This window comes from Apostichopus japonicus, chromosome 15 (genome assembly GCF_037975245.1).
Source record: "Apostichopus japonicus isolate 1M-3 chromosome 15, ASM3797524v1, whole genome shotgun sequence".
Classification (NCBI taxonomy): Eukaryota; Metazoa; Echinodermata; class Holothuroidea; order Aspidochirotida; family Stichopodidae; genus Apostichopus; species Apostichopus japonicus.
In genome coordinates this window covers 1,330,185-1,357,086 of record NC_092575.1, presented here as the reverse complement: position 1 = coordinate 1,357,086, position 26,902 = coordinate 1,330,185, and the positions used below count along the sequence as shown (strand labels likewise).

General features: G+C 35.5%; 1 protein-coding gene across 5 annotated transcripts in view; it reads right to left on the bottom strand.

The window, feature by feature from the left end:
* Window positions 1-26,902, bottom strand: part of LOC139980590 (uncharacterized) — a 91,380-nt gene that overhangs the window by 8,317 nt on the left and 56,161 nt on the right. For 3 of the 5 annotated variants that reach the window (XM_071992336.1, XM_071992337.1, XM_071992335.1), the window contains 6 exons: window positions 11,322-11,435; window positions 9,359-9,434; window positions 8,007-8,063; window positions 5,055-5,375; window positions 4,310-4,369; window positions 2,970-3,068 (listed from right to left, as the gene is read on the bottom strand). In XM_071992336.1, coding sequence (XP_071848437.1) covers window positions 2,970-3,068; window positions 4,310-4,369; window positions 5,055-5,375; window positions 8,007-8,063; window positions 9,359-9,434; window positions 11,322-11,435 — 727 coding nt within the window. The remainder of the gene's footprint in view (window positions 1-2,969; window positions 3,069-4,309; window positions 4,370-5,054; window positions 5,376-8,006; window positions 8,064-9,358; window positions 9,435-11,321; window positions 11,436-26,902) is intronic. The other 2 variants (XM_071992340.1, XM_071992339.1) reach the window with 2 other exon arrangements.

Here is a 26,902-nt window from a genome sequence, read left to right as displayed (position 1 = left end):
AAAGGGGCATGGGAGAGTGCAAGAGGAGGGAGGGAGGGTGGAGTATGGAAGTAGTTCTGGCTCACAAACTATGGGTTTATGTAATGATATGATAATTCATGCAGATATGCATGCATAGGGCAATGTTTTGCATTCATCAGTCATAGGGATATGTGCATTAACACAATGTGGCACTACGGTTGTGAACTGACATGCAAATGAATGCATAATTTAGCTTTGTATGACGAATACAAAATGTAAATATGGTTGATGTGTTGAAACATTCGGACTTTGAATATTTTACATGCAATGTGTCTCTCATTCAAATGGACACGCACTTTCTAACAAGTGTCACATATGCTGTTTAAACTCTGTACCACGCAAGCTTCAAACATGCATGTCATCTCATAAACGTACTGCTGAAATATTAAAAACATGTCACAAATCAATTTGTACTTGGGAGAGCCATATATCATTCATTCTTGGACTCTATAGCGAGTTATTAAATATTGGGTTAGTTTTATCTCATGCAACACCTACCGGTACCATTTAAACCTACATGCTCTAGGGTAGTGTAGTCTGTGATGTTTTAACATACCAGTCTCAAATTTTAGCATGCTAAAACCTTGTATACAAATTTTATAAATGAATTTTCTCAGTCTGGAACTGGACATTTATAAGCCAAAACACTCTGACTGATTAAAACAAAATGAAATTTGTCTTTTGTTCTAGTTAAATGATGAAAATTTTCCTCCATACAAACAAGAAAACTGATAAATATTTGATTAGCTTTGACTCTGTAACCAATTGGTGCATGTTGCTAGGTGACAGATATGTTACATTAAAATGTGTAACCAAAAATAACATGTTGCTGGGTAATGGACATGTTGCCAATAGTTACATGTTGCTATAGGCTACAGACATGTTGCCAACAGGTACATGTTGCTAGGCTACCTACAGTCATGTTCATAGATGAAAGAAATTTCACTATTGCCCTCAAATAAGCCAGAAGGACTTCAAATGGTCTATCACTAATAACTGTTTCACTTTCCACTCCTATTCAAAGTGACTTTTGTAGCTAACAAAAAATAGTTTGAAAATTAATTCTTAGAAGCTAACAAAATAAAAAATATAAAGGACTGTAAACAGACTTCAAAAGTACTTTTAAGTGAATTTCTGTGAACATTTGGCAAATTTGGTTAGGTGTTTTATACTTTCGTTGAGGTAATACATATACCACTAACTTTTCAAATGTCATGTTCATGCATACACTAATATACAGACATGCAACTAACATGGAAAGCATGTAGAAATCAGTTTAGGTCTGAATGCAAAAGCATGAAATTGGATGCAAGTCAACAAAATGCAACATCCCACCAGGCACAAAAGTTGGTTAAAGTGAGTGTACATGTTTCAAACACTGATGTCTCTTAAACATTCCTTTCAAAATGTGTAAGTTTCACGATGCTATTAGAATTATGACTTGAGCGTGCTTGTAATGTTCACACAGGCGCCATTCAAAAACTGTCAGATTTAATAGTGTAACTACAAGACTGTACAGATGCTGTGAGCCTGTAACAACTGATGTAATGGTACTATTAGGGAAAATTTATCCCCATCCCCCACCATCCTTCTAACCCCGCTTCCAATATCTTTGCTCTCATTTAGTGTAATTGAACAAGACTACAAGAGCAATTACTTAACATTAGACGTGTAAAACAAAAGCCTTGATGATATTTTACAGAGGGATGTGAGGTACTGTATAGGGCTCAAGTGGGAACAAAAGATAAAGATGGAAATTAATCTCTGGTATATTTTAATATTAGAAAACCTTGACCTTCAAAACTATACAAACTGAAAACTTTCCTGCACAACCTTCCGATTTATGAACGTTTATGAAATGTAATAAATGACTGTAAAATTCAACAGAGAAGTGTCCAGAACTGTGCTAGAGTTTCTCAAGGAAACTCCTGTCTAATTCGCAAGCATGCCAAGAAATTTTAACAAAATTTGATGAAGTCTGTACAAATGCATAGAATGCAATGCAAGAAATTGCATGGTGGGTAGAACTTCACCCAACATAATTTATGCATCACTCTTTCTGCTAAAACAAAGGATGACTTCAAAATCCATCAACAAAACATCCCCTTCCATTTCTTTCATAAAACTGAAAATCACCAAGTATATAAAAACAAGTCACATGGTAGAAAAAATTTGTTTGAAACAATTCAGGAAAATCTGGAAGGCAACATTTCATAAACTGTGAAACTAACATTCCATAAAACAAAGAGTCATGCATAGGTCAAAAATTACAGACAAAATATTGAATCACAATTTTTCTAATACAAGGCAACTATTGAACGAACCAATAAAAACTGTGTGTGCCAATACAATAAATTTGTGAAAAACAATAAGTTTACCTTTTCACTATTTTTGCAAATGAAATATTGCACACACCATTTTATTAATGGTTGGAGGAGTGGGGGGGGGAGACAATTTCACCAACTTCAGTTACTATCTGAAAAGTTTTACATTTACCTAACCAGAAGAATGGACAAACCTTTCCGACATGCTATGAAAAGGTCAACTTGCAAGAATTAAGGACCCAAAAATATCCAAATTAATTTGTTCAAGTTATTTGGTTAATGTGGAAAAAAAAAGAAAAAAAAAAAAGCAAGTTTTGGGGATGAAAAAATATTTTTACTTATGAATTTGTTTCCTCAAATATAAATTTGTTTTGGCAGTTATTGCAGTCACTTATGGTGTCCGGAGCTACGGGTCAATTTATGTGCTATACATTTAGAGTTAGACATAACCACAAGTAAATCAAAATGGAAAGCTGAAATTATTTGGAATGATAAGTTTTGAAACATTGTTTGCTTTTTATTTTGTCCACATCATGTATAGGACAAAAAAGGTGTTATGGGAGTGGTTGAGTTGGAGATGGGAAGAATGGATGGGGTGGGGGTAATAGGGGGGATGATACTTACGTTTTCCTGTTGCTGGTTTATCTGTAGAAGAGGATGAAGATGAGGACATAGTAGAGACGGTTGTTTTGGAGAAAGAGGATTTTGAGCCATCTCCTGATGCTGAGAATTAGGGTATAGTAAAATGATCAATATAAATTAAATGTATATAATTAACATAAATTAAATGATCTTCTCACTGCTGTTATGGTCTACAGATATTTTTCATTATTTGAAAGTACATGTTTGTTCTTTTACTTCAAATCTTAAATTTGAGAAAAATTTGTATGTGATAGAAGTAGTCAGGTTGGAGGCAAATTACTGGTGGTGAAAGAGATGAATTAAGATATTAGAATGTGCATTTATCTATCCTTATTTATATTATATAGTTTAGAATGGAATAAACAAATTTAAATGCCAACTCAAGAACACACTTTAGTGATTTGTATATGAGTTCAATCTAAGAGATTTAAATATGTTTATAGTATGAAATTTGTTGGTTTGAAATAAGGAGAATAATGGCCCATTTTGTGATGATTATTCATCAAGAAAACTATCAAAGACAAATTAATGCAAGGACTGCAAACGATGTGCAACTCGGTTTCAGACGGTCTCAATGTTTTGAACAACCTTGGAGACCATGTCCAACTGTGACCAATGTACTTGCCTTTTTTCTAACTTTAACTAGTTTCTCAAGACGGTTAAACAAATGTAAATGCCAACTTAAGAACACACTTTAGTGATGCTTTTTTTTAAATTAAATCTGAGAGGTTTTAAAAATGTTTATAATATAAAATTTCTGTTTTTAAATAAGGGAGAATAATGACCCATTTTGGTGATGATTATTCATCAAGAAAACTATCAAAGACAAATTAAGGCAAGGACTGCAAACGATGTGCAACTCGGTTTCAGACGGTCTCAATGTTCGAACAATCTTGGAGACCATGTCCAACCATGACCAATGTAAACTTGCCTTTTTTGCCAACTTTAACTAGTTTCTCAAGACGATTAAACCCAAGCATGAAATTTAACATCTCTGGGGAACAACTGAACAACAGTTGTCAAATTTACAAACTTAAAGGACCCTCCTAATTTTTCTTTTTTATATTTCATTTTTTCTTGTTTCGATCCTAGCAGGATTGTCATTCAGCCTTTGAAGAAGTTCCTGCTAGGATTGAAACGTCAGGCCCTCTCACTTTTACACATTCTCTTACACAGACTCTTTAGTGGATAAGCAGTTTGCTAACAGTTTTGTTTTATGTTCATTTGATCACAACAGGTTTCACAGGATCAAGTATAAATTTGTTGCTCCTTCCTGCTTTGTCCAGAGGCAGCTATCTCATTTTCATCACTATCTAACTCACTTTCAGTCTTTGTTGTCGTGGTTTCTTGTTTCATCGTGGCAGCCTTCGTTCCTGCTTTATCTAAGAAACAAAGAGAAATGTCAAAAAAACATGTGATAGATGAAAGGAACTTACTTGGAGCACACATACGGACATCCACTGAGGCTTGACATACATACGGAGTGATTGATGAATGGAACTTACTTGGAGCACACATACAGACATCCACTAAAGGCTTGACATACATACGGAGTGATAGATGAATGGAACTAACCTGGAGCTAGTTGACATATGGACATTCATATAGGCTTCACATACATACAGAGTGATAGATGAATGGAACTTACTTGGAGCACACATACGGACATTCACTGAGGCTTGACATACATGCGGAGTTATAGATGAATGGAACTTACTTGGAGCTCACATACGGACATTCATATAGGCTTGACATACATACTGAGTGATAGATGAATGGAACTACTTGGAGCACACATACGGACATCCACTGAGGCTTGACATACATACGGAGTGATTGATGAATGGAACTTACTTGGAGCACAAATACGGACATTCATATAGGTTGACATACATCCGGAGTGATAGATGAATGGAACTTACTTGGAGCACACATACGGACATCCACTAAGGCTTGACATACATACGGAAACCGGACCGGAAACAAATTTAATTCAAGAAGGGACTTTCATCTAAATAAAAGCCAGATAAATTATGAGAAATAACAAATATCTGAGAATTAAATCACCATCTGTTTTAGTCATAGTTGTGACCTGGGTCGACTTCATTCCTGGACCTGATTTAACGCTGGTCGTTGTCATGGTTTTCGTCTTACCGTCATCGTGCGTTTCTACTTTTGTGCCGTGGTCGTTTGTCAGATCGGAGTCCGTCCTGACTGTCTTGGCTGCGGGAGAGACTGGCGATAAGGCGGTCGTCGTACCGGACGGTTTGATCTCTACCGTTGTCGATCCTCCTACCGATTGTTGAGAACTGCTGGTATTCACTGTCAGCGCGGAGGCGCGTGTCCGTTTCCTCTCTGTGGTAAAAGATGTTGGATCTGTGGTATCACCTTCCAAAAAGAGGACCGTATTAAAATAGAATTGTTAGATAGGTCACACACACACACATATACACACACGTTTGTATAACATTCAGACCGAGGACCCCATTGTTTTTTCCATTGTTCAAATCCACGTACCCTAACCTTAACAATACCCCATACAATAGAATTCTTCCGAGGACGTGGTGATTCTTTAGAAATCACATCCGAGGACCTGGAATTCTTTTGTTCAAGTCCTCGGTCAGAATACAAAACAAGTGCACATACACAGACATTGTATGTATTATTTACGGTGCAATATAAGGGACATTACAAGTAATCATTTCAACCTCTTGCTTATTTCAGATCCTCCATCTGGTACATCCGAGTGGTTTATAAAACGTCTTCTCACCTTAAAGCCTACTGCCTGATCCTTGGGAAACCGCTGTTTTGCTTTTGCTGTCCCACATGTTTGGAACAAATTACCTGAATCCATCAAACTCTCTCCTTCAATTGTGCTCTTCAAATTAACTCTGAAGATTAATCTGTTTCTAGAACTGAAATTCAATAACTTCTAATTGACTTTTTCCTTTTGTATTATCTCATTCTTTTTCTGTTACTTTGCTTTGCACATTCTCACTTTGTTTCAACATGAGCATCTTTTTGATATTCACTATCATCATCATCGTCACCATCATATTTATAAGTATTATTATAAGGTTAGTGAATGATAATAGCTTATCAACACTAACCGGTGTTTACATAACTTTGCCTCTCTGTTCAAAGTTCAAAGTAAAATGATTTTCAAAAACTAATTAGCAAAAAAAAAAAAAATTAATATCCTCATATCCAATCAAGAATGGAAGATAAAGCAGAATGTTTGCAAACACATCTACCAAAATAACGACATACACACTTTAGCAATCTTTAAATAAAACATTTCAGCATATTTCAAATGTTTGCTATTTATACATCCAGATGCACATTTGAAATTCTAAAACATACTAAGTTGGAATTTAATTGACTCTATGCATTTTATATGACAAACGTTACAAAGCATGCATAGATATGACTGAGAATGCATAGTCAACAATAATAAGAACAACTTCACTCCAAACACGATGATATATAAAAAATAAAATAAAAAAACAGGTGTCATTAGATAATCTACATCCATTGATAACTCTGGCAAAAAGGAACACTACCAATCAAGTATTATCCAATATCCCATAATTGTGAACAGAAATTAGTTTTATAGATGACCTTAGGCCAATGTGCGGATATGTCATAGGCCATCTGCCACCACTTTTAAGGACTGATGGATTAATTTATTAACTTTCCTTTTCCATTTTTATTTACTAATTAATAAAATGAAATGAGAGAGAGAGAGAGAGGGGGATTCCTTAACTTTACATCACATTCTAGCACCAATGTATCAGAACTAAGACAACGTAATATTCTTAATATCAAGATTCACAAATGATATGCAGAATAATTCATTCAAAAGCAGAACTCATGCATATTCATACCGCAATACTCAGTGCAGACACATGAGACGATGAATTTCTATCGAATTAAAAGAAATTCTTATTCACTGAAACCACACATGAAATCCAACACAAGGCAGTACAGTATATATGACATCAGCTCACAGCAAGTCCTGGATGAAAAATCATGCTAACTATCCATGCATTAACAAATTATCTATGAATTACAAATAGAAAATAGTTGATGATCCCAGACAGAATAATTACATTAAAATGTCATTATCCAACAAAATAGATGAAAGTGTTCGTCATCTCCTCACATCCCTCTAAGTTTCCAGGTCATCCACATTTCAAAAGTGTGTCAAATGTCAAGAAAGGTACATTAAGATCTTTTTTCCAAATTGTTTGGTGTATACTTCCTAGGTAGTTCAGTCTATAGTTACCTATATCAATGAGGCTACTGATGTTTAAAGGGTGTGAAGACTCCCGCACAAAGAAACGTCTCATGCCGGTAATCTGACCTAGTTTCGAATGAGGTGTACCAGAAGTGTTAGACACCACCATCGATCCCAGAAAATACACACACAGCTTGCTACCGTCGGTAATTAGACACTAGTGTATAGTCAAAACATACAGCACGGTCAATACCCACGGTTTGGGGCGAGTCTTCAATGCCTTTAAAGGGTAATTTGTTACTTAAAAGTGGTATTAAAATGTCAATTATTAGTAGTTTATACTCATTCATATCTAAAATATCATATCTGCTAACCACTTTTGAATTACTTCTTCCTTTACTTAATGGTGTAGTTTACATGATTCATCAGTCACATGATACATCAGTGTGGTCTATACTTTAATCCAACTTAATCGTTCTGACTCTGCAAGTTTTCATTGTTCAAAATTACTCATAAAATTACTACAAGAACCTTTTTTTTAAATTTATAATCAGAAAGAACTTTACAGTGTCAAAATTTGGACAAGTAATTACATAAACAGCAACAACAAGTTAGAGGAGAGTTTAGACACACTCGTTTATGGTGTTAAACAATTTCCCCAACACGGGGAATAATTGTCAAAAACTTCAAAGTTAAGGGTAACAGAAAGATAACCGGGGAGGGGGAGGCTGACTGGGTCAGGAGGGGAAGGGAGATTCAATCACTGTAATCATTTTTACCGGTGTCCATGTCATCCTGAGGGGTAGGAGTTATGTTGTCTCCTCCTCCTCCTCCTCCTCCTGTAGGAGTGAGCGGCATGAAATAATAAAGATGCAAAAAAATGCAAAACCACAGAAAGATGGAGAAACACAGATGCGTGAAAAAGCAAAAATCAGACAAATGATGGAAGATGCTATATGGCTGGGACAAATTGTTGTAAAAGTGCAAAAGTCTAGAAATATTTAAATGGCCACATAAACTGAAGTATTTGAAAGTTTTTCCCTTCGTTGTCACAATGATAGCAAAATCTGCCAAGTGATATAAAAGGACTAGTACAGTGTGAGGCAAAGATACCAAATTTTGATGCAACAATGGTCGAAGAAGACTAGTACCTTTAAACATTCAGTTTATGTTACCATGGAAACTTGTCTACACAAAGAGTGACTAAAACTTATGAATATTAGCCAATAGATACTTTCAAAATAGTCAAATTAGGTCCTCTTTATTTTTAAACTTTGTGACCATTTTAGCATATTATAACAAATTTACTTACCACAAAGTCCCAGTAATAATCTTTTTTATGCAGGTTTGTTCTATATAGTTATCTACTACTTAAAGGAGTTTGCAAGATATGTTTTATAATATCTCCGAAATGGCACAATATTTCTGAGCTATTTGGGTTTAACACATGTTCATCACAAGTTTTATTAACACAGTCGTCAGGCTAATAAAAAGGATTATTATGCTTGCTTCTCATATAAACAGCTTTGCATAAATGAAGGAAGACAGAACAGACGAAGTAAATAAATCTCTCACCCTAACAGCTAAGTTTAAAAGTATTTTCTGGAAGAAAATTTACATTTGACAGATGAAAGAAAACATATTGTCTAAGATTCCTTGTCAAATTTAGATTTGATTCATGTACCATTTCCGAGATAGCAATGTCTGATGTTAACATGTGTTTACAGTGGAAGTGAACTTGAAGCAAACAGGTGTGATGTCATCACACCTGTTTGCTTCAAGTACACCTACTGTATGATAAAAACTCAGTCACAATTTGAACTATCAATACCTTGAGAATATCATGTTTTATCTTGAATTAGATGCAAATTCACCAGGATGCTTAGAATGTATTCTTTTTTCTCATCAGTCCAACATATTTTTTCCTCTGTACTATCCTTTAAATTTCTGCGTCAATTATTTTTTCCTTTTTGGGAGGGGGGGTTCAGAAAACAAGATAACACTTGCACATCTGGTGAGAGGGTTCATCATCCAATTCTTAATTTGTTTTCATCTCAGTAATCAACTGTGAACTACAACTTTTTCCTTTATCTCAAAAGTTTGTTAAATACAAAGAGTACAATTTACTCACCTCTCTTTTGCTTCCGTAATTCTCTCAACCTGGCCCGAATCTTTTTTCTGTCTTCAAAGATGGTGGCCTCTTCCAACTGTTTAAAAAAAAAGAAGGATGGATCTATGAGCACTATGAAGATAATGGGGAGATATGTACAACTCTATAGGCCCAGAGGAGTCAGTATATGCTAAATATGCTAAATGGCCACATAACGGTCACCAATTTTCAAATTTCAACAAGCATAGTTTACGGGCCTCGTCAAAGCATTTTAACTCACTTAGAAACTTATATCTCATGTAACTTTAAAACAATCCTTAATTTCTGGGCACTTGAAGGACCAACATCACTAGTATTAAAAGCATTTTTGGAATGTTTTTCATCAACCTTTAAGCTTTTTTGAGGCCATATTCTGACAACCTTTAGAAAATTGCACTAAAATATTCGCCAACACTAACAGCTCGAAAAGGAAAATTTTCTGATATGAATAAAAACTAATGTTTCATATTCACGATTGGCATTTGATATTTTTCGTTCTTGAAACCCCCCTTGCATAGTTTTACTTAAAAATACTTGAGACAGGTGCTGGCCGTCCTCTCAACCAAAGTTATTGCTGACAAAAAAAACATTTGCCAGATTTGCCAGATACAGACTCACACATGTTAATCCTCAAAACAATAGAGAGAACTATGAATGGTAGGAAAATCTTGGATTTTCTTCTTCAATTTCATTATTCAATCAGAATTATCACCACTTTTTGCTGTGCACCCAGACACAAAATATAAACAAAATTATCACCAAAGCCTTGAAAGCTACAGTAGATAGACTCCACTTTCAAAGCCACTCTCTCCATTTCAGAAAAACTTGAATCATCCCAAAGTTGGTGCTAGTATCGTGAAACATGTCAAACATAACAATTTTACACAAATTCCTTGACCAAATGCAGTAGCTGGTCAGGATTAGTGCTACACGCTGTCATCTCAAGTATTGTTATAGGTGTGGAAAGCATTAAGCCAGACACATGCTCACAAATGTGAATAGCCCCCCCAAAGGGAAAATAGCCAAGGCTAGTAGTAATTTATGGATTTCATTAAATAGAATTGAATCAACCAATCAGAGTCACTTATACTTTCTTCTGTGCATGAGAGACTAACGATTTATAAACAAACTTATCGCCAAAGCCCAGAAATCATTGATGTTTGATAGATAGTAAAAGACATGTCTATACCTCATACGCTACAAATGTTTCAAAAACATGAATTTGTCCCGAACATTAAACAATTGCTGCTACTAAGAAACGTTACATACAGGGTAAAAGCAACTGCATTGATTGGTTGACCTTACAAGACAGGTAAAGGAATCACAATGTGGTGTCAACTACAGTGTGGATAAAACAAAGGACACACTTCAATCCTTATGGAAATTCTGGTTTGGATCTGACTTTCAACTTCCTTTGACAATATTTGTTTATCTTTGGAGTACTGAGTATATTGTTATTTGGTACGTAAAATCCATGCAATGGATAGCTAGCCTTGCTTGATCTGTTTCAAGTAAAATACAACCATTGACAAAACATCAAACTAGACAGATTGATATAAGCAGCGGTTTATTGAGGGTGACTCACATTCCACATGGATATGTGAAGCTTGTAAATAACGATCACTTAGTACATGTTCTCCTCTTGATAGCAGAGAGAATTTTACTGAGCTGACCACACAGCATCTTGAGATGATATACTGAGATGTCCACACAGGTTTGAGATGGGAGTATGGGACGGGGTGGGGGGTTGAGGGGGAGAGGCAAGTAAGACCAATGTAAGTAGTGTTGACATTACTGCCAATGACTGTACCATGCCGTTGTCAAGATCATTTCTGTGAAAAGTAATCGGGGCTGATGTTTAGTTGTCTACACAATGCAATCCTTTGATCTTTTACTCCCTAAATTTTTATTCCTGCTGTTTGTCACAAATCACTGCTTTTCTCACCATTTTCTCCAACGTTGTCTCATCTGTGATTTGCTCGACCGTTGGAGCCATGGCGATGTCTGGTGCCTGGGATGTGGGTTCGTTGTCAAGGGAGCTTGTGTCCTCCTCAACCTTCTGTTAAAAAAAGAAAAAACAAAAAAGGAAAACATCAGATTTCTTAACTAAGAAGAGTGCTATTGTCAAGATAGGATAAATTATCCGATGTGCCAGATATGAAAAAAGGGGATCCAAGATTGGGGTGGGGGTTTTGGGACGAGCATTTCTTCCAATGCATGCAGTTTAAGTGGATGCTGTGGGTGTAATCTTGTAGTTTCCTATATGAATTGTCTGCTTACTTTGTCATCATGACACAACAGCAAACGATGAACAGTGGTTAGTACTCACAATGCAGAAAGACACTACAGCAACATATTATTGCTATAAAACACAAAGTTAAAACTAGCTTATTGCACTTCATTAGTTTTCAAATATATGGTGCCCCTCCCCCCCCCTCCTCTCTCTCTCTCTTCAAACCCATCCCTCATCTTCCAGCATGCAACAGTTGCCCAAGGAAGTGATAATTTTAAAGTCCAGTCGTACTGCACACATATTGGGGCAAGCAGTCATAATGTGAAACGATCCCGAGATGCACTCACACTATATTTAGACCTGTCTCTAGTCGTACCAATGCGACAAACAAATAAATTTGAACAATCAGATGGCAATGACATCACTTACAGCATCATCACCTGGTACTAAAACCGCAAATACCTTCACTAAGAAGAGAGGTGATAAAACCCATTAAAAGACCACACATGGCAAATTTTCAAGGAATTCCTATGGTGTTAAATTTGCACCTATTTGCTTCTCCCGATGAATTGAGATATTAAAAGTACTTAGGAGAAAAGAGAGAGGCAGCTGGGATCGAGATACTCAGAATCAGAACCAATCAAGAAATGTTGAGAGAAAAGAAATATATTCGATAGAAGGATTCCATCAATTACTGGAAATTATGCAGACTGGTTGGTCAGTTGCAGTCCACAGAGGACAATTTCCATGAACAAAATTATATTGATTTTGAACCTGCATGTTAATGTTTTTATTATAAATACAATTTATCTATTATTTCCATGTTGCAGTCTATTCATTTTGTTCATTATGAAAAATGATGCATATACTATCGTCCTATTAAAGATTATACTAAGATATTAAGAGCTGTCACAACAAAACTACCATCCATATTTTGCTGTAATTAGTTTACCTCTTTTGCTATTACTTGCAACATAAATAATTATGGTAATATATGAGGCTTCACCTTTAGTCAGTAGGTTTCGTCAGTAGACATACAGTACCCACACTACCTTTCCGCCTCCAATCCCCCAACCTCCCCCCACCCTTCATAGAACCTTTACCAAATTCCTTTCAGATTTATCAATAGAACCAATTTCTCCACAAATGTAAACCTGTATAGCATGCAGAACCAACTGGATCCACCAAAGCATATAAACTCTAGATGACACTAAAGAGAGAACTGACTAAGCTTAAAGAGGTACAGTAAGACCCTTGAGTCTTCACTGTTCACTACTCCAGTAATTCGCATGAAAGTGATTAGCTGTCATGAAGAGAAATTCTTTTCGTAATGACGAATATCTGATGGTTAAACCGCCATTATTCCTGGACTTCCGGTACAATTTGTTGTAGAATTTTATTTCCATTATACTTTACACGGAGAACACCCACCACGTCTCTTTAATAGTGATGCTCTTTTGTCCCCGACAACCATCTCACATTCTTGAGGGGTGATAAAGTTGCTAAGTTGTCAAGAGCCAAACACATTTTACCTGGACAGTTCAAACACCTTCTAGTTTAAGTCCACTTAAGTAACATAACTTAATAATACCCAATTATCTTCTGTGCTAATTGCAAAATTATACTATCGAAAGGTGTCTTTTGTTGAGAAGTCCATACAATACTGTACAGCGGGCCATAACATGTGTGAGGGTAACAAATGATTTTGGAATGTTACTGTACCTCTTTAAACTTAGTTACTTCTCTCTTACTGTACCTCTTTAAGCTTAGTCACTTCTTCAAATGATGTGATAGAATTCCAAACATTTTAGAAATTCTAAAAATAAACACACAAGATTCGGAAACAAAACCCATTAGATACATTTTGACCAAAGAGATGCAAGGCAAAGTTGAAACCATTTTGCTGACTAAACTTCACCTGATATGTTCAGACAGGTTGATTCAGTGCACAAATCCCCTTAAGGTACTGTAGTGATTAGTGTTGGCATGTTTCTCTACAGTGTAGTATATTAAGTCAATGTTTGCATTTTGCCTATTTCAATCAGGTTTATTAAAGCAATTAGCAATTGTAGGACATTTTTATTATTTTTATATATTTTTAAACTAACTTACAATTAGATCCAAAAAGATGAAAAACTTTTTGAGTTTCTGTTTTCTACTTTTAAAGGCCTTGCTACACACAGTAACTTTCCTTAGTGTACTATATGTTATACCTAAAACAAACATTGGCTTTTTATACAGTAACTAGCAATTCTGGGGTATCCACTGGAATAAAATTAAAACCAAAGTTCGGTTTGAAGTACTGAAATTGGACCCAACCTCTCAAATGTATTTTTTCTTCACTAAAACCAAACCCAGCCTTCCCTTCTATATTTAAGATGGAAAATGGGTCACATGTTGTTCTTTGGTAAGGTTGGCCTCCCCCTAATGCAACTATAGTACGGTTCACATGGTTATTTTTTTATAAAGACAAGGTCCTAACCCATTTATTGGTGTTGGGGTTATGTTGTTATTTACCATATAACCCCTATCTATGGAGGTGTAAATAATCATGAAAATGGATTATGTCGAGGCCGAGGGAAAAAACTTGACGTCAAATACTTTTTTAAACTATTCATTGCAATGCCTCATGTGCAAATATTCTGTATGAAATGAATAGGTGGAATTAACACACGAAAAGAGAACATGGATTAAACCATTTCTTGGGCAGGTTCAGAGAATGTCAGGTAATAGATAGGGGGGCCTGGTACTGTGAATGGGTTCTATTTGGCTATGAATTGTGCTATAGGGAAGGATTTTGTGTTGTACATTTTGCATAGAAAGTCTGAATTTTATGAATTTTGTAAATCATAAAGCTGAAAATACTGAGGATTCCAATACATTGCTACAGTACACATCTTTGCATAAATTGTGTCACCATATGCAACATATTGCTACATATGGGACGATACCAAACAAATGATTCCCTAAGCTCTGTAACATACTGCTATGCATGATTTCCATTCCTAACATTTCATATTATCAGCAAATATTATTGGGCTGCAGCTCTTATAAGCCTGTACAAAAACTGGTGTATTAATTGTCATAATTATTTATTTATTATTATTATTATAAAGGAAAATGTTAATGAATACTTGAGGTTAGCAACTAGATCTTTTGAAAATTTAATTTGAATAATTTTATAACCAAATTTTGCTTAAAAGTTGTTATTTCTAGACCGTCTGATGCTGACGATGACAATTAACTACGATCCTGAAAATTAATAAAGGTTAGAGTGAAATTTAAAATATGTATTTTATATTTTATTTCACTTAACCAGCTATTTCCATAAGCCCCTATTTGCAAATATATACATACAATAAAACATTATGTTTTGTGCTGAGAACTATATACATATTTATGTGTTAGGAGCTACATTACTGTGCACTCAATTTACTCAAAGATGCTTTAAATTTTTCAACCCAATTTTGAGGTCAACGCACTTCTGACTCCAACATCCCTTGCTGTCTAACTTTGACTGAGACCCGAGTCAGTTCAAGACCAAGTTAATAGTAGGCTACAGGCAGCTAATACAATCAGGACCTGGCATGTGGTGGAAACATTACTCCAATCATAACACGACCGCATGTAGAACGCACTGCACAAACATGGAACTGTTTCCAGGGGCAACCAGCACTGGCTGGCTGTCTGTGTTCATTACTACGGTGACGTGAAGGGGAGTATCAACGTTCAGAAATGATGGAGAAGTAAAAAAAAAGTAATTGGGTAATTATGTAGATTTAATGTGATACTGGTCACTGTGTCAAAGGTCACTCTACACCACTTACACAACTAAGGGACTTATTTAAATATAAATACCAGTTGCACCTGGTAACTGTTTTCTCGGTAAATAGGCCTACTGTTTTAATTTTAAGTAAAGGTATAGACACTGTCATGAATCCAATATACTTTACACAAACCAATTTTAATATTTTAGACATGTAGTGCAAAGCACCAGTCCAATCCCAAAAGTATGAAAACCATCTTGCCAGGGTTCTCAGCCAACTAAGCTATTTCTATGTAAAAATAAGCTCATGTACTTAAAGAGGTGAATCTACTAGACACATAACCAGGGTTCCCATCCAGTATAGAGAGAAATTCTGCAGGGCTGGGTGAACCATCTGTGTGTATATATATATATACATATATGCATAATGGTTTAAAATGCAAAATTATGATATAATGAAAGAACTCATATCACATAAAAGTTTATGTTTTCTGTCAATTCCCAGTTCTTTCCCTCACTGACTTAAATCTCTCCTCTCCTTCCCTCAACCCCTCCCTCACATCCACCCCTATCCCCTCTCGCCCTCTCAAAATTATACAACTGCTAGATTGTTCAATCTACTGCATAGCTATGGTACTGACTAGTAAACAGTATATACATAAATTTCCTTACAGAAGCTTTACAAAAACATAAAACACTATCACATCAGCCCTGGCACTGTTAACGAACTTGAGCAACTGGCTGCTGGGTTGAAATGCTTGACATAACTGACATTTACCACCAATGAGTAGTGTGATATGCACACCCAGGACACACTGAATGGTATTATAGTGTACTGTATGCCGATGTGTATGGATGCTGTCACTAGTGGAACTACTGTAGATCTAGACAGATGGGGCATGCAGATTATAAAATACCAAACCATTCATAGGCCAAATATATATTCCGTTATATCCTGTGTATACCACAAGGGTAGAGACACGAAAAAATTATCACACCTCGTTCAATATCGAAAAAGGTCGCACGGGTCGTTACGAATATCTAATGAGTTGTTGGTACATGTGTAACTAGGGACACAATACTTATCACTTAACATTGATAGCCATTGACGTACTTTATTAAGCACATCCCCAAACAGGATTGAGACGGCTGAAATTACCACATACCAAAGGTGACGCGGTTAAAATTAAAAACTTTTAATATTAACAAAGCTGCATTTGGAGGAATTACGTTTTGTAATTCTAGATTGCTCGCAGTCAGCACGTAATCACGCAGATGTGATATGGACCCACGCTATCCTGGTGGTAGCATTATAGCATGGTATAGGTTTAAACCAATTTTCAGTAGAAAGTTTGAAAAAGTAGGCTACTTTTCTGCAGTTATATTAACACCTTCACAAAATATTCCCACATTTGATATTAAGATGTGCCAAATTCAGATAACTAGACATTTCTTTGGGGAAAATTAGTCTGTTTGGATTACAAACAAGAGCTAGAAAGGTGAGGTCTATGTTTAGATGATCAGTTTTCATCTTTCTAATCTATTTCTGGGGCAAATGAAGAATCACATGAATCTAGGGCTATCAAGTGTAATACAATAGCTAAGGTTTGACAACAACTACACTAACGGCCAATTTCCCAATGGATTTACCTGACACAGGTTTGAGAATATTGAGAAGGGGTTATTGCCTGGGGCTATCTTTCTTCAGACTAACGTTCAATACGTTTAAAATATGCGCCTAATGGTGGCACCGTGCCTATGTGAAAATGATTGCTGTGACAATTATGGAAGGCCAATTTGGTCTCACCTTTTTCCCTTCACTTCCCTCTGTTGGTGTTAGGAGTTATGTGCACTACTTATACTTCTAGTTTCATACATTTTTTAATAATACAACAGACCGTTGGGTTAAAACCTGATAAATTGTACCATTCCAATGACCTTTGCCTCATTAGTTAGACCACACAGATATTTCTACAAACACTATATAAGACCAGCGACATATCTCACAGTTTTTGTTTTATGTTTATTCTTAAATTTAACAGAATTTTCTCGAGATCTTTAATATCTGTTGCAACAATATTTGGTTAAATACCTAATAACTGAAACATTAGTACTCTTGTATGTATGATAATATTCTTGTATGCTACAGTATTTGCAGTCCAGTTTTGGTAATGTCAAAAGAACAGTGGGTGCAAGTTTTTTTATACCTTCAATATATTAAACGCAATGTTGCAATTTCCAATAATGTAGCAAATAGTGAAGTGTATACTTAAACATCACAAATAACTTCAGAATACTCAGATATTTCACATTCTGAGTAGTTTTGCAGAAATACACAGTAGCTAATACAGGGATTTGCCCAGGATTTCCTGAGTGCAAGGTATACTGATCGCCATCCTGGGGGAGGGGTCTAAGGGAGAGGGGGTGTCCTCGATTTTTGAAGGTGCTCAGATGCCAAATGCTGGCACTTGTGTAGCTTTTTAAGCACATACAAAAGTACTAGTTTTGCTTAAAAGTTATTAGTTTGTTTCAAAGAGATTTTACAAGGGGCCGATTGAGAGCCGTAAGTAATGTTTCCCGCATGCGTAAGTGATGTATTTTTAGTCTGTATGATTTTGGCATAGGCTAGGCCCAATTTATGTTGAATATATTGTTAGGAATGTCGGGATTTTAGATGAAAATAGTGCTGGGCGGGATTCATGATTTATAAGACAGTGCTGGGCTGTAATTTTTAGTGCTGGGCGGGGCCACCCAGTGCTGCCCAGCATGGGCACATCCCTGCTAATATGAGCAACAGATCTGGCAAATAAGTCAATAATTATCATAACTTGGAGAGTTTTCATACTAAACTGGATGAATGCAGCTTGCCTATTACCCATAAATCCAAAGTGCAAGTATGGCTGCCTGAAACAGATTGATTCTGTATTGACTTTAAGGTCAGAATCCCATGCACCCACTCCCCCCCCCCATTTTAACCCAAGGAAAGGGGAGGAGAGGGGGAGGGGAATATGTCACACTGTCCCATACAATTGTACTTCAACATGTGACTTTCATGGATTTTACCATAAAATAAAATTTCTATTGAAAAAGAAAGTATTATAAAAAAGTAAACATTTCTCTAACTTTTCTGCTTATATCTGTCAGTTGAAGTTTTTAGTCACCTCTCACTTCAAGATTCTGTCATAATGAAAACTATACATGAAGGGATGTCAAGGGGGGGGGGGGAGGTGGTGGAGATGGGAGTATTTTAATATCAAGTAAACCTGAGAATCCTTAGAATGTATCGTCAATTTGATTATATCCACCTCCCACTCTCTGTTCCTCCCACACCCCTGATCCCAACCCCCCTCCCCAAACAGCCAGAAAATAAACAATGTACCATAGCTCTGCGTGCATTCTCTATTTTGAAACATTCCCTCAAGTTGACCAGCTAGTTTCTCATCTTTCAACAGGGCAATGTCTTTACAACGGCATCAAGGCATTAATATAACCAGACTGCATAAATAACTCCTCATCTAGGGGTTATACTCCCTAACATTCAATCAGCTGATAATCTTAATTTCAAGGCATTATTATAACCAGCTGATAATCTTACAAAAATATTCGCAAATAACTCACGCTCTTTAAACCCGCCCATAGATTACTGGGGCAGGTGCAGAGTTGCAAGATTGAATTCAGCCATTCAATCACAGCTAATCATTTAATGAGGTGTGCTATGGAAGTTTGCATTAAGGAACCATACAGGACAGCGTAGGCAAATAAACAGCGTTGCTGTTGTATAGTGAAACACACAGGGTACATTCACACACAATCAACTCAGGATATTGTACAAACATTTCAAAGTTTTATAGTTCAGGTAAACCTACCTACTGTATGGATAGGAAACATAAACTTACAAAATAGTTGGAAGTGTTTTATAATATTATACAGTGTGAAAGAACTTTGGTCAAGTCCTCAAAATAACTGTAAAACACAAACAACAAACAAACAGATCTATACCTCAAGTCTAGTGCAGGTATATTGTCATTTATATGTGTATTGCATATATTGTATATTGTGTATGGTGTATTGTGCATTGTCATTTCGACATTGTAATTTATGCAGTTTCACTATTGTGTGCAGAGCCCAAGAGGGGGGGGGGGGGGGAATTGAAACTTTATTTGAATAATTTTAGAATAGTGTGCTTGATTGAATGAGGTTTAGGTAAAAATTTCTGATGAAATGTAATTATTGAAGGCCCATCAGTCAAAGCGGCTGGACTGAAAGCTAGGACAAATGATGATTGGCTTAAACCTATCAATGAGGTCTATTAATGAATATTTATCAAGATTGCTTGATTTATAAAACCATGAATGAACATTCCTACATGTGTTAATCTATTTAGTGGATATAAATAGATTTAAGGATAATTATAGTTAACACAATTTAATTAAAAAGGCAATGATTTGAATTTTTATTGACAAACTTTGTTTATAATTAAAAGGAGAGCCCACACATCGTAGCACCTGATCTAGATGTCCAGCACATAGGTTTCTACTTCGGACCATAAACAAACCAATGCCTCTCCCACTCTCTGTGCCTATACCATCCTACCTCCCATTCCCAATCCTTATTCCCAACCCCTACCCCCAACCCCTATTCCCAACCCCTACTCCTAACCCCTACTCCTAACCCCTACTCCTAACCCCTACTCCTAACCCCTACTCCCAACCCCTACTCCCAACATCACTCACACCCCAAACTACATATGATTTTTTTTTACACATTATTCACATAACCTTCTTCTCTAGGACCTCAGAAATCTTGCTGCTGGACTTATGTTGCACATTAATGTTGAGTTGCTAACGATAAGCACATTCACACATTCCACAGAGGTAGTTCATGATGTAAGATCTATAAGGCAAAATGTCAATGTATCTACTACTCTCTAAAGCTTTGGAGGTATGCAAGAGGAGGCAGACAATCTAAATACCAAACACTAACAGCTGATTACTATTAATACAAATGACTACTGTATTACCATCCAGGCAGGCATTGATCAATTGATGCAGATAGACAGACAGACATGTATAAATTTCTGTTTGCATTGTCTGGTAATTTCTAGAGTGCTCGGGATATCCGGTCCGGCTGGAGAATAGAAAAATTATTATCAGTAACTTCAATTGTGGTATCAAGTAATTGGGTGTCTTTTTCCAACACGTACAAACTTGTTACAAACTTGTTACAAAGGAACGTAACATCTAAATTTCCTTTCTTTACCTCCAGTCTGAGCATATTTTCACAACTAGAGGATGAAGGAAGAGAAGTCTTCTTCAACTTTATTTATTGCTTTCTCTGATTTCATTTCCTCAGTGCACAATGTTCACAAACAATTTGTTCTTATTATAATAAGAATATACAATTTCAGAAATATGATTGTTGTATATTCACTCCCAGAGCATGGCAATTTAGCCCCGCACCTGTAATTATATTTTATGCTTGCTGCAGAGTAGGTACTAGGTAGATTTATAGTACATCATATCAGCCTACACTCCTGTTCATATGCTGATAAACCAATCTGAAGATTGCCAGTGACCTAGTAAATATAATGGTAACAAACAGACGTTTAGTTCCAGAAAAGATGCAAAGCAAAGAATTTTTCCTTTCCCAATTAGATTTATGAATAATTATATTCTTCATTTTCCAATCCGTCTCTACATATTCATTGTTAAGTCTGTAACTTTGTTGTTGATGTCTAGTACATATGTCCATACAGTATGATATGAAGATAGGAATTACTACACAGGAATTAAATTGTTTGAATATTTCTGATGGAATTGGATATTGTTCTTATCATAGATAATCATTGATAAGAATGCTTGTTAGCAGGTAAAGGGATCACCTTGATCACAGGACGTGCTATTACAAAATTCTCCTGTCAAACTGGCAATTGTGGAAGCTGATGGAATGATGATAGCTGTGTTCAATCCATTAGCTAGCTGCACTACCAAATATGCCCAGAAAGAAGACTTTTTTTTCATTTCTTTTGTTGTTGAGACTGCTGTACGGTATAATTCCATGGTATTAATAAATTTTTGACAATCTTTGTGCTCACAAGTTACAGAATGATATAAACTGAATAAGGTGGTATTTGGTGATTTCTGGTGCAACAAAGTTACGTTCTTTTAGCTTACATTGTAAAATATATGGATGACTATTTTGGTACCTTTTTTATCTTAAATTTCTTAAAGGATATGCTATAGGTCAGGCATAAACACTTCATACCATGATCAAACCTAACTTTGCAACAAAAAGATGGTTCCATAATCTGACACAATAACACCATAACATTTTTGTTTCATAAAAATTTGTTTTTGTTTTGTTTGTAACATTTGATACTTACACTAATACCTTCATATTTGACACCATCATTGGACTGTCCTGGTTGAACTTTGACCTTATTCCAACACCATCTCAAACAGATAAGAATCCATGTCCATATAATCTCTAACGACCAGACGATCCACGCAAGCATATCCCTAAACCACGACATATTGTCCATTGAATATGTTATACAACAGTTAATAAGATTTCAATCCCGGTATAACTTAATTGCAACACCTGTTTTATACAAATTATCATTCCGTAATTTGCTCTCCCTCATAAAGTATGAGTCTTTTGAGAAGGCAGTCCGAAGGATGTACCAGAATGTGCGACCACAGAAGTACCACCCTGCCCAACTCAGGGTACAAAGTAACGAGCAACGATTTATCGAACAGCTCAATTTGACTATCTGACTGTGTATGGCTGGATTCACTTTTATCAGTACCTTACAACATTTACATGTATGTATACAAACACAGAACTGACATAAAAGTACTAAAGTCTAACTCGACCGATATCAACAGACACATGTCATCTTTACAAAACCAGATGCCGACGAAAAAAGACCTCAATATGATCATAAATTCCTGCAGACAATGTTCTCTGTTTGTTTTTTCAATCCACGAACCTATATTTACTTTCATGAGTAAAATGGTTCAAAGGTCTCCAGATGAGCACATGGAAATATTTCATAGAACCTTCCTGCACAGAGTTTGAAAATATTAGATCTGTTTATCTTGAATACATTTTAAATGTAAATAAAAAATGAAATAGACTCATTATAAAATGGCAACCAAATGTAATACTGTCCTCAATACGGATTTTACTTATTAAACATACAATTTTAGGTAGTTTACTGCTACTATAACTTCTAAATTTCTAAATGTTTACAAATTTATCCAATAGCTACAGTATATACTGTAGTAGACATTAACTGTTTGGATTCATCTCCGTTAATAGGTTATTCAAGGAATAGATGGCAAATTCTCCTGAAAACAGCTTAATAAAGGAGACTCTGGTAACATTTTGTTTTTCTGATATATATAGCATTCAGAGATCACCGAGATGCATGATTGATACAAAACTGATGCCAAAAAAACAAAACAAAAAAAGCATAAATTACCTCAAAATAATCTACATTTAAACAGAGAGTTTAATATAGAGAGAGCAACATGTGTACAATCCTATATCACCAGTGACTTCACAGTTTGGTTAGTTAGAAAACCTCTTAGGCAATTTGTAATATCAATGAAGAAGATACCACACCAAGACAAATGGTTCTGATGACAGGGCAATGTCATTAAGATTCCCTTGTTGCCTGCTTAACATTCCAGCATTCCTTGATGAAGGGCACATAGTTAAATGCCCTTCAAAAGGGGGCATGAGACCCATGGACTATAATTCATAACTGCCAGGCCCATTTTCTGTGCATTCATGTATATATAATTTGATAAAAATACATTGGAAAGTATACATTTATAGAAAAGTAGCTAACTGAATATTACTTTGCAGCATAAATTCTCTTTTCAGATGCTGTCAGATAAGCAAATTATACTTCAAATGATATGCCCCATAAGAAAACAAAACCAGCGCTGATTAGAAATAATTAATTATCTAAGATGAGACAGTGTTTGACTATTCTGGTAGACAACAGCTATTCGTCCCGAGTGTTGATACAGTACTACTCGATATAAAACCTAGGTGCTACCTCCTGACTCTAGGCTTGCAAATTCCACAAATACTCTATCTGAGGCAAAGAATCCCCCAAGATGTAAACATTTGTGGTGGGTACATAATGTCAAATCTTATGTAAATACTTAGGACACTTGAAAGTGAGACCACCGTTTAACCTTCAAAACCTGGATATATTTATATAGTTATAATGCAATTTCTACAAGTAGTTTAATTTCACTAAAATATTTATGGAATCTTGAGGGTAAAAAATCTTTTTTTGGGGGGGCATAAATTTGGCTTAAACTTTGGTAAGTTCTTCTTTGCATAATGTAGATACTTCTGTCTCTTCTTTTTTATTCACAAAAAAAACATTACAAGTTTGTCAGATCAGTGGAAGTCATATTCCGATCGGCATTATGCTTGCTAAAATTACATTTCAACTTTTTACTACTCGCTGTACTCCAGAAACAACATGTGACGTTTCAACAGTAGACTTATAATTTAAAACTGCATTGGATACAATTCCTATCTTAAACTATGTTTGGATGCGTTTTTTGAATATATGTAGCATCATAATCACATATTAAATACGAACACATCTAAGCCAAAATTAACTGACCATATATCATATGTAAGCCTGTGTGAGGTTGGTTTGTATTATCAAATACACTGTTGGGCTTATCATAGTGAAAAAGCACATGTATGTGTCTATGTTGATGATAACAAAAGGTTAATGCCAAAAACTTATCTGAAGACTTTAACATTAAATAACATACTCTGGCTGAAATACCTCAAGTTATAGATGCAGACAAATCAATGATAATTTATTGCTAAGATTGCTTTTATATAACAAATCTTTGTTGGTCCAAGTAAGGTTGTTAAAGTAGTTATAATACGCAAACATAGAAACAAGTCTGTTGAAAGAGAGACATCTTTAGTGCCTACCATGCCCATGGTCTAAAAAGTCCCAAACTTAATGGAAATATATGAAATGAAGGATAGATGAACAAAGGCTAGGAATTAAACCCAAGATTAGGGTGACAAGATTATTCTTCTATGAATATTCAGTGATTTGTGCATTTCTGATGGTGATGCCAAACCTATTTGTTGGAAAAACACTAACTAAATGCTAAACCTATTGTAAGACAACACTACTCCAGGAATTAATTGCCAGATTAGGGGTGACAATATTATTCTACTATGATTATTCAGTGATTCATACATTTCTGATGGTGATGCCAAACCTATTTGTTGGTAAACAACACTAACTTAATGCTAAACCTACTGTAAGACAACACTACTCCAGGATTTAATTCCCAGATTAGGGGTGACAATATTATTCTTCTACGATTAGTCAGTGATTCATGCATTTCTGATGGTGATGCGAAACCTATTTGTTGGTAAAAACACTAACTTAATGCTAAACCCACTGTAAGACACACTACTCCCAGTCTGTGGATATGTCCCATCACCGACCAGCCTCTGCCATTAATTATATGGGTCTGTATAAACTGCAAACATATTAAAAACCAACGAGTCTTGTGGCAGCTGAGTATATCAAAAGCCATTCAGACAGGATATATATGACTTATGTGTAGTACATGGTCTGTGTCTGTATGGCTTTCACTATCTGTTAAACATATAACTCAACTTTTACCTGACAGTGAGCCAAGCTTTACAGCTTCATTTGATGGTCATAAGACCCATGATCAAGTCCCAATTTTGTTAGAAAAATTTAATCATAGGTGAGATTAAACATGTTATTTCAGAGTGACATGGAAACCTAAATATATCCAATAATTGCAAATATTTTAATCTAAGCAAGATGACAGTTTCATTCAATGAATGATATTGTCACAGAAAATAGAGGATATTTTGGTTCCATTCAGCTTCTTAAATTCACAAAAGGGGTTTTGTTTTTCTAAAATTTAGGAGGAAGGTAATTAACGAGCAAAGTAGCTTCAGTATTTGTTGCTGTCCTCTAGATCCTCCTTTCAAAGAAGAGATCAACATTTATAGAGTTTGAGTAGAGTGAGGAAGACTTAAGATGATTACTTTATCTGTACCTTGACGAACAGTTCTGTACTGGTCAGGTAATTTAAACATCAACACCTATGTGACACGTGTATTGATTGAATCTTGATTAATTGACTGCATATACACCAACAGCAAAAGCTGAGGCTCACACCCTTGTCAAATTAAGTTAAAATCTAAATCCAGCTTCTTACAATTATAAGTGATGGAATGTAATGTCAATACGAAGTCAATTCATTACCAAAAAAGTTCAAATGGATTTAGAAATTTATCTAAAAATTAATTCAAAACTGCTCAGGAAAGATACGCCTTCTTAACACTATCAGCCACAAAAGAGGCCTACTTGTTTTTTTTTGGGGGGGGGGGGGGAGAGGGTGTCAATGTATACATTTTCCATTTCTAAAAGTTGCATAAAACAAAGATTTTTTTTTAAGGACCTTTGGATACATTTTAATTGTCTGTTTAAGTCATGAAGAAAAGACCATCTACCAAAGATGACTTTTCTGATTTTTTTTCCCTCAAAATGTCACTGTTTGTAAACAGTTATTATTTCAAAACAATTTCAACTACAACTGATGTAAGTTATTTAACATGTGTGCTTGATTGTCTATGCATTTACTTGCATTAATTATGAAACAAAGGTATTACTAATACTGCCAACCTAAACCCAAGAAACATCCAATATATGCATTACGCTTAAGTTAGATACACAGATATTAAAGTATGCTTAATATAACTGGCAGATAAAAAGATGTTAGTCAACTCAGATTATATTTTCCATTATAAACTATATCCTTTTGGTTATCTACAAGACTATAACAGCATACTTCTTTAATAACACTGTATACCTTTAACATACTCAAGCAGAGGGTACCGTAGGCCTATTCTCAAAGTTACTACCACAGTCATAAACTAAGTCACTGACACCATTCACGTTAATTCGGTACTGACACAACATCTTACAAATCCCGTCTGAAGTGACCTGATTTCCAACAAGTCAAAGTTTCTCACTTTAAGTTCTACTCAAATGTTTTCTGCAATTGGAACATAATTGAAACTAATATTTGTTCACCTTGTACAGCTCTGAAACCCTCATTCAGACAATAAAAAGTTGTCATTTTTTTGAGAAAACTTTTTAGTAAAGTTGGTAAGATTGAAAACACAACTTTACCTATTTAATTAGCATTGGCTTTTTTTGTGTTAATCTTGTGTCAAACACTTTCCTAAATGTATATATCTATAGTTCAATATGCCCGAGTCCATTAACATACTATGGAGTACTGTACACCTCTTCTTATAAAGAACCTAAAGGCATTCACCACTTACCTCAAAGGCAAATGTATTTATTCCACAATTCCTTACGACGAGCCGTCTACCAAAGACAAGGGATCGTTACTGCCAGCATGCCAGCTAATAACGACTGCTAAAGCTACACAGTTAGTTACTGCTGTCAACA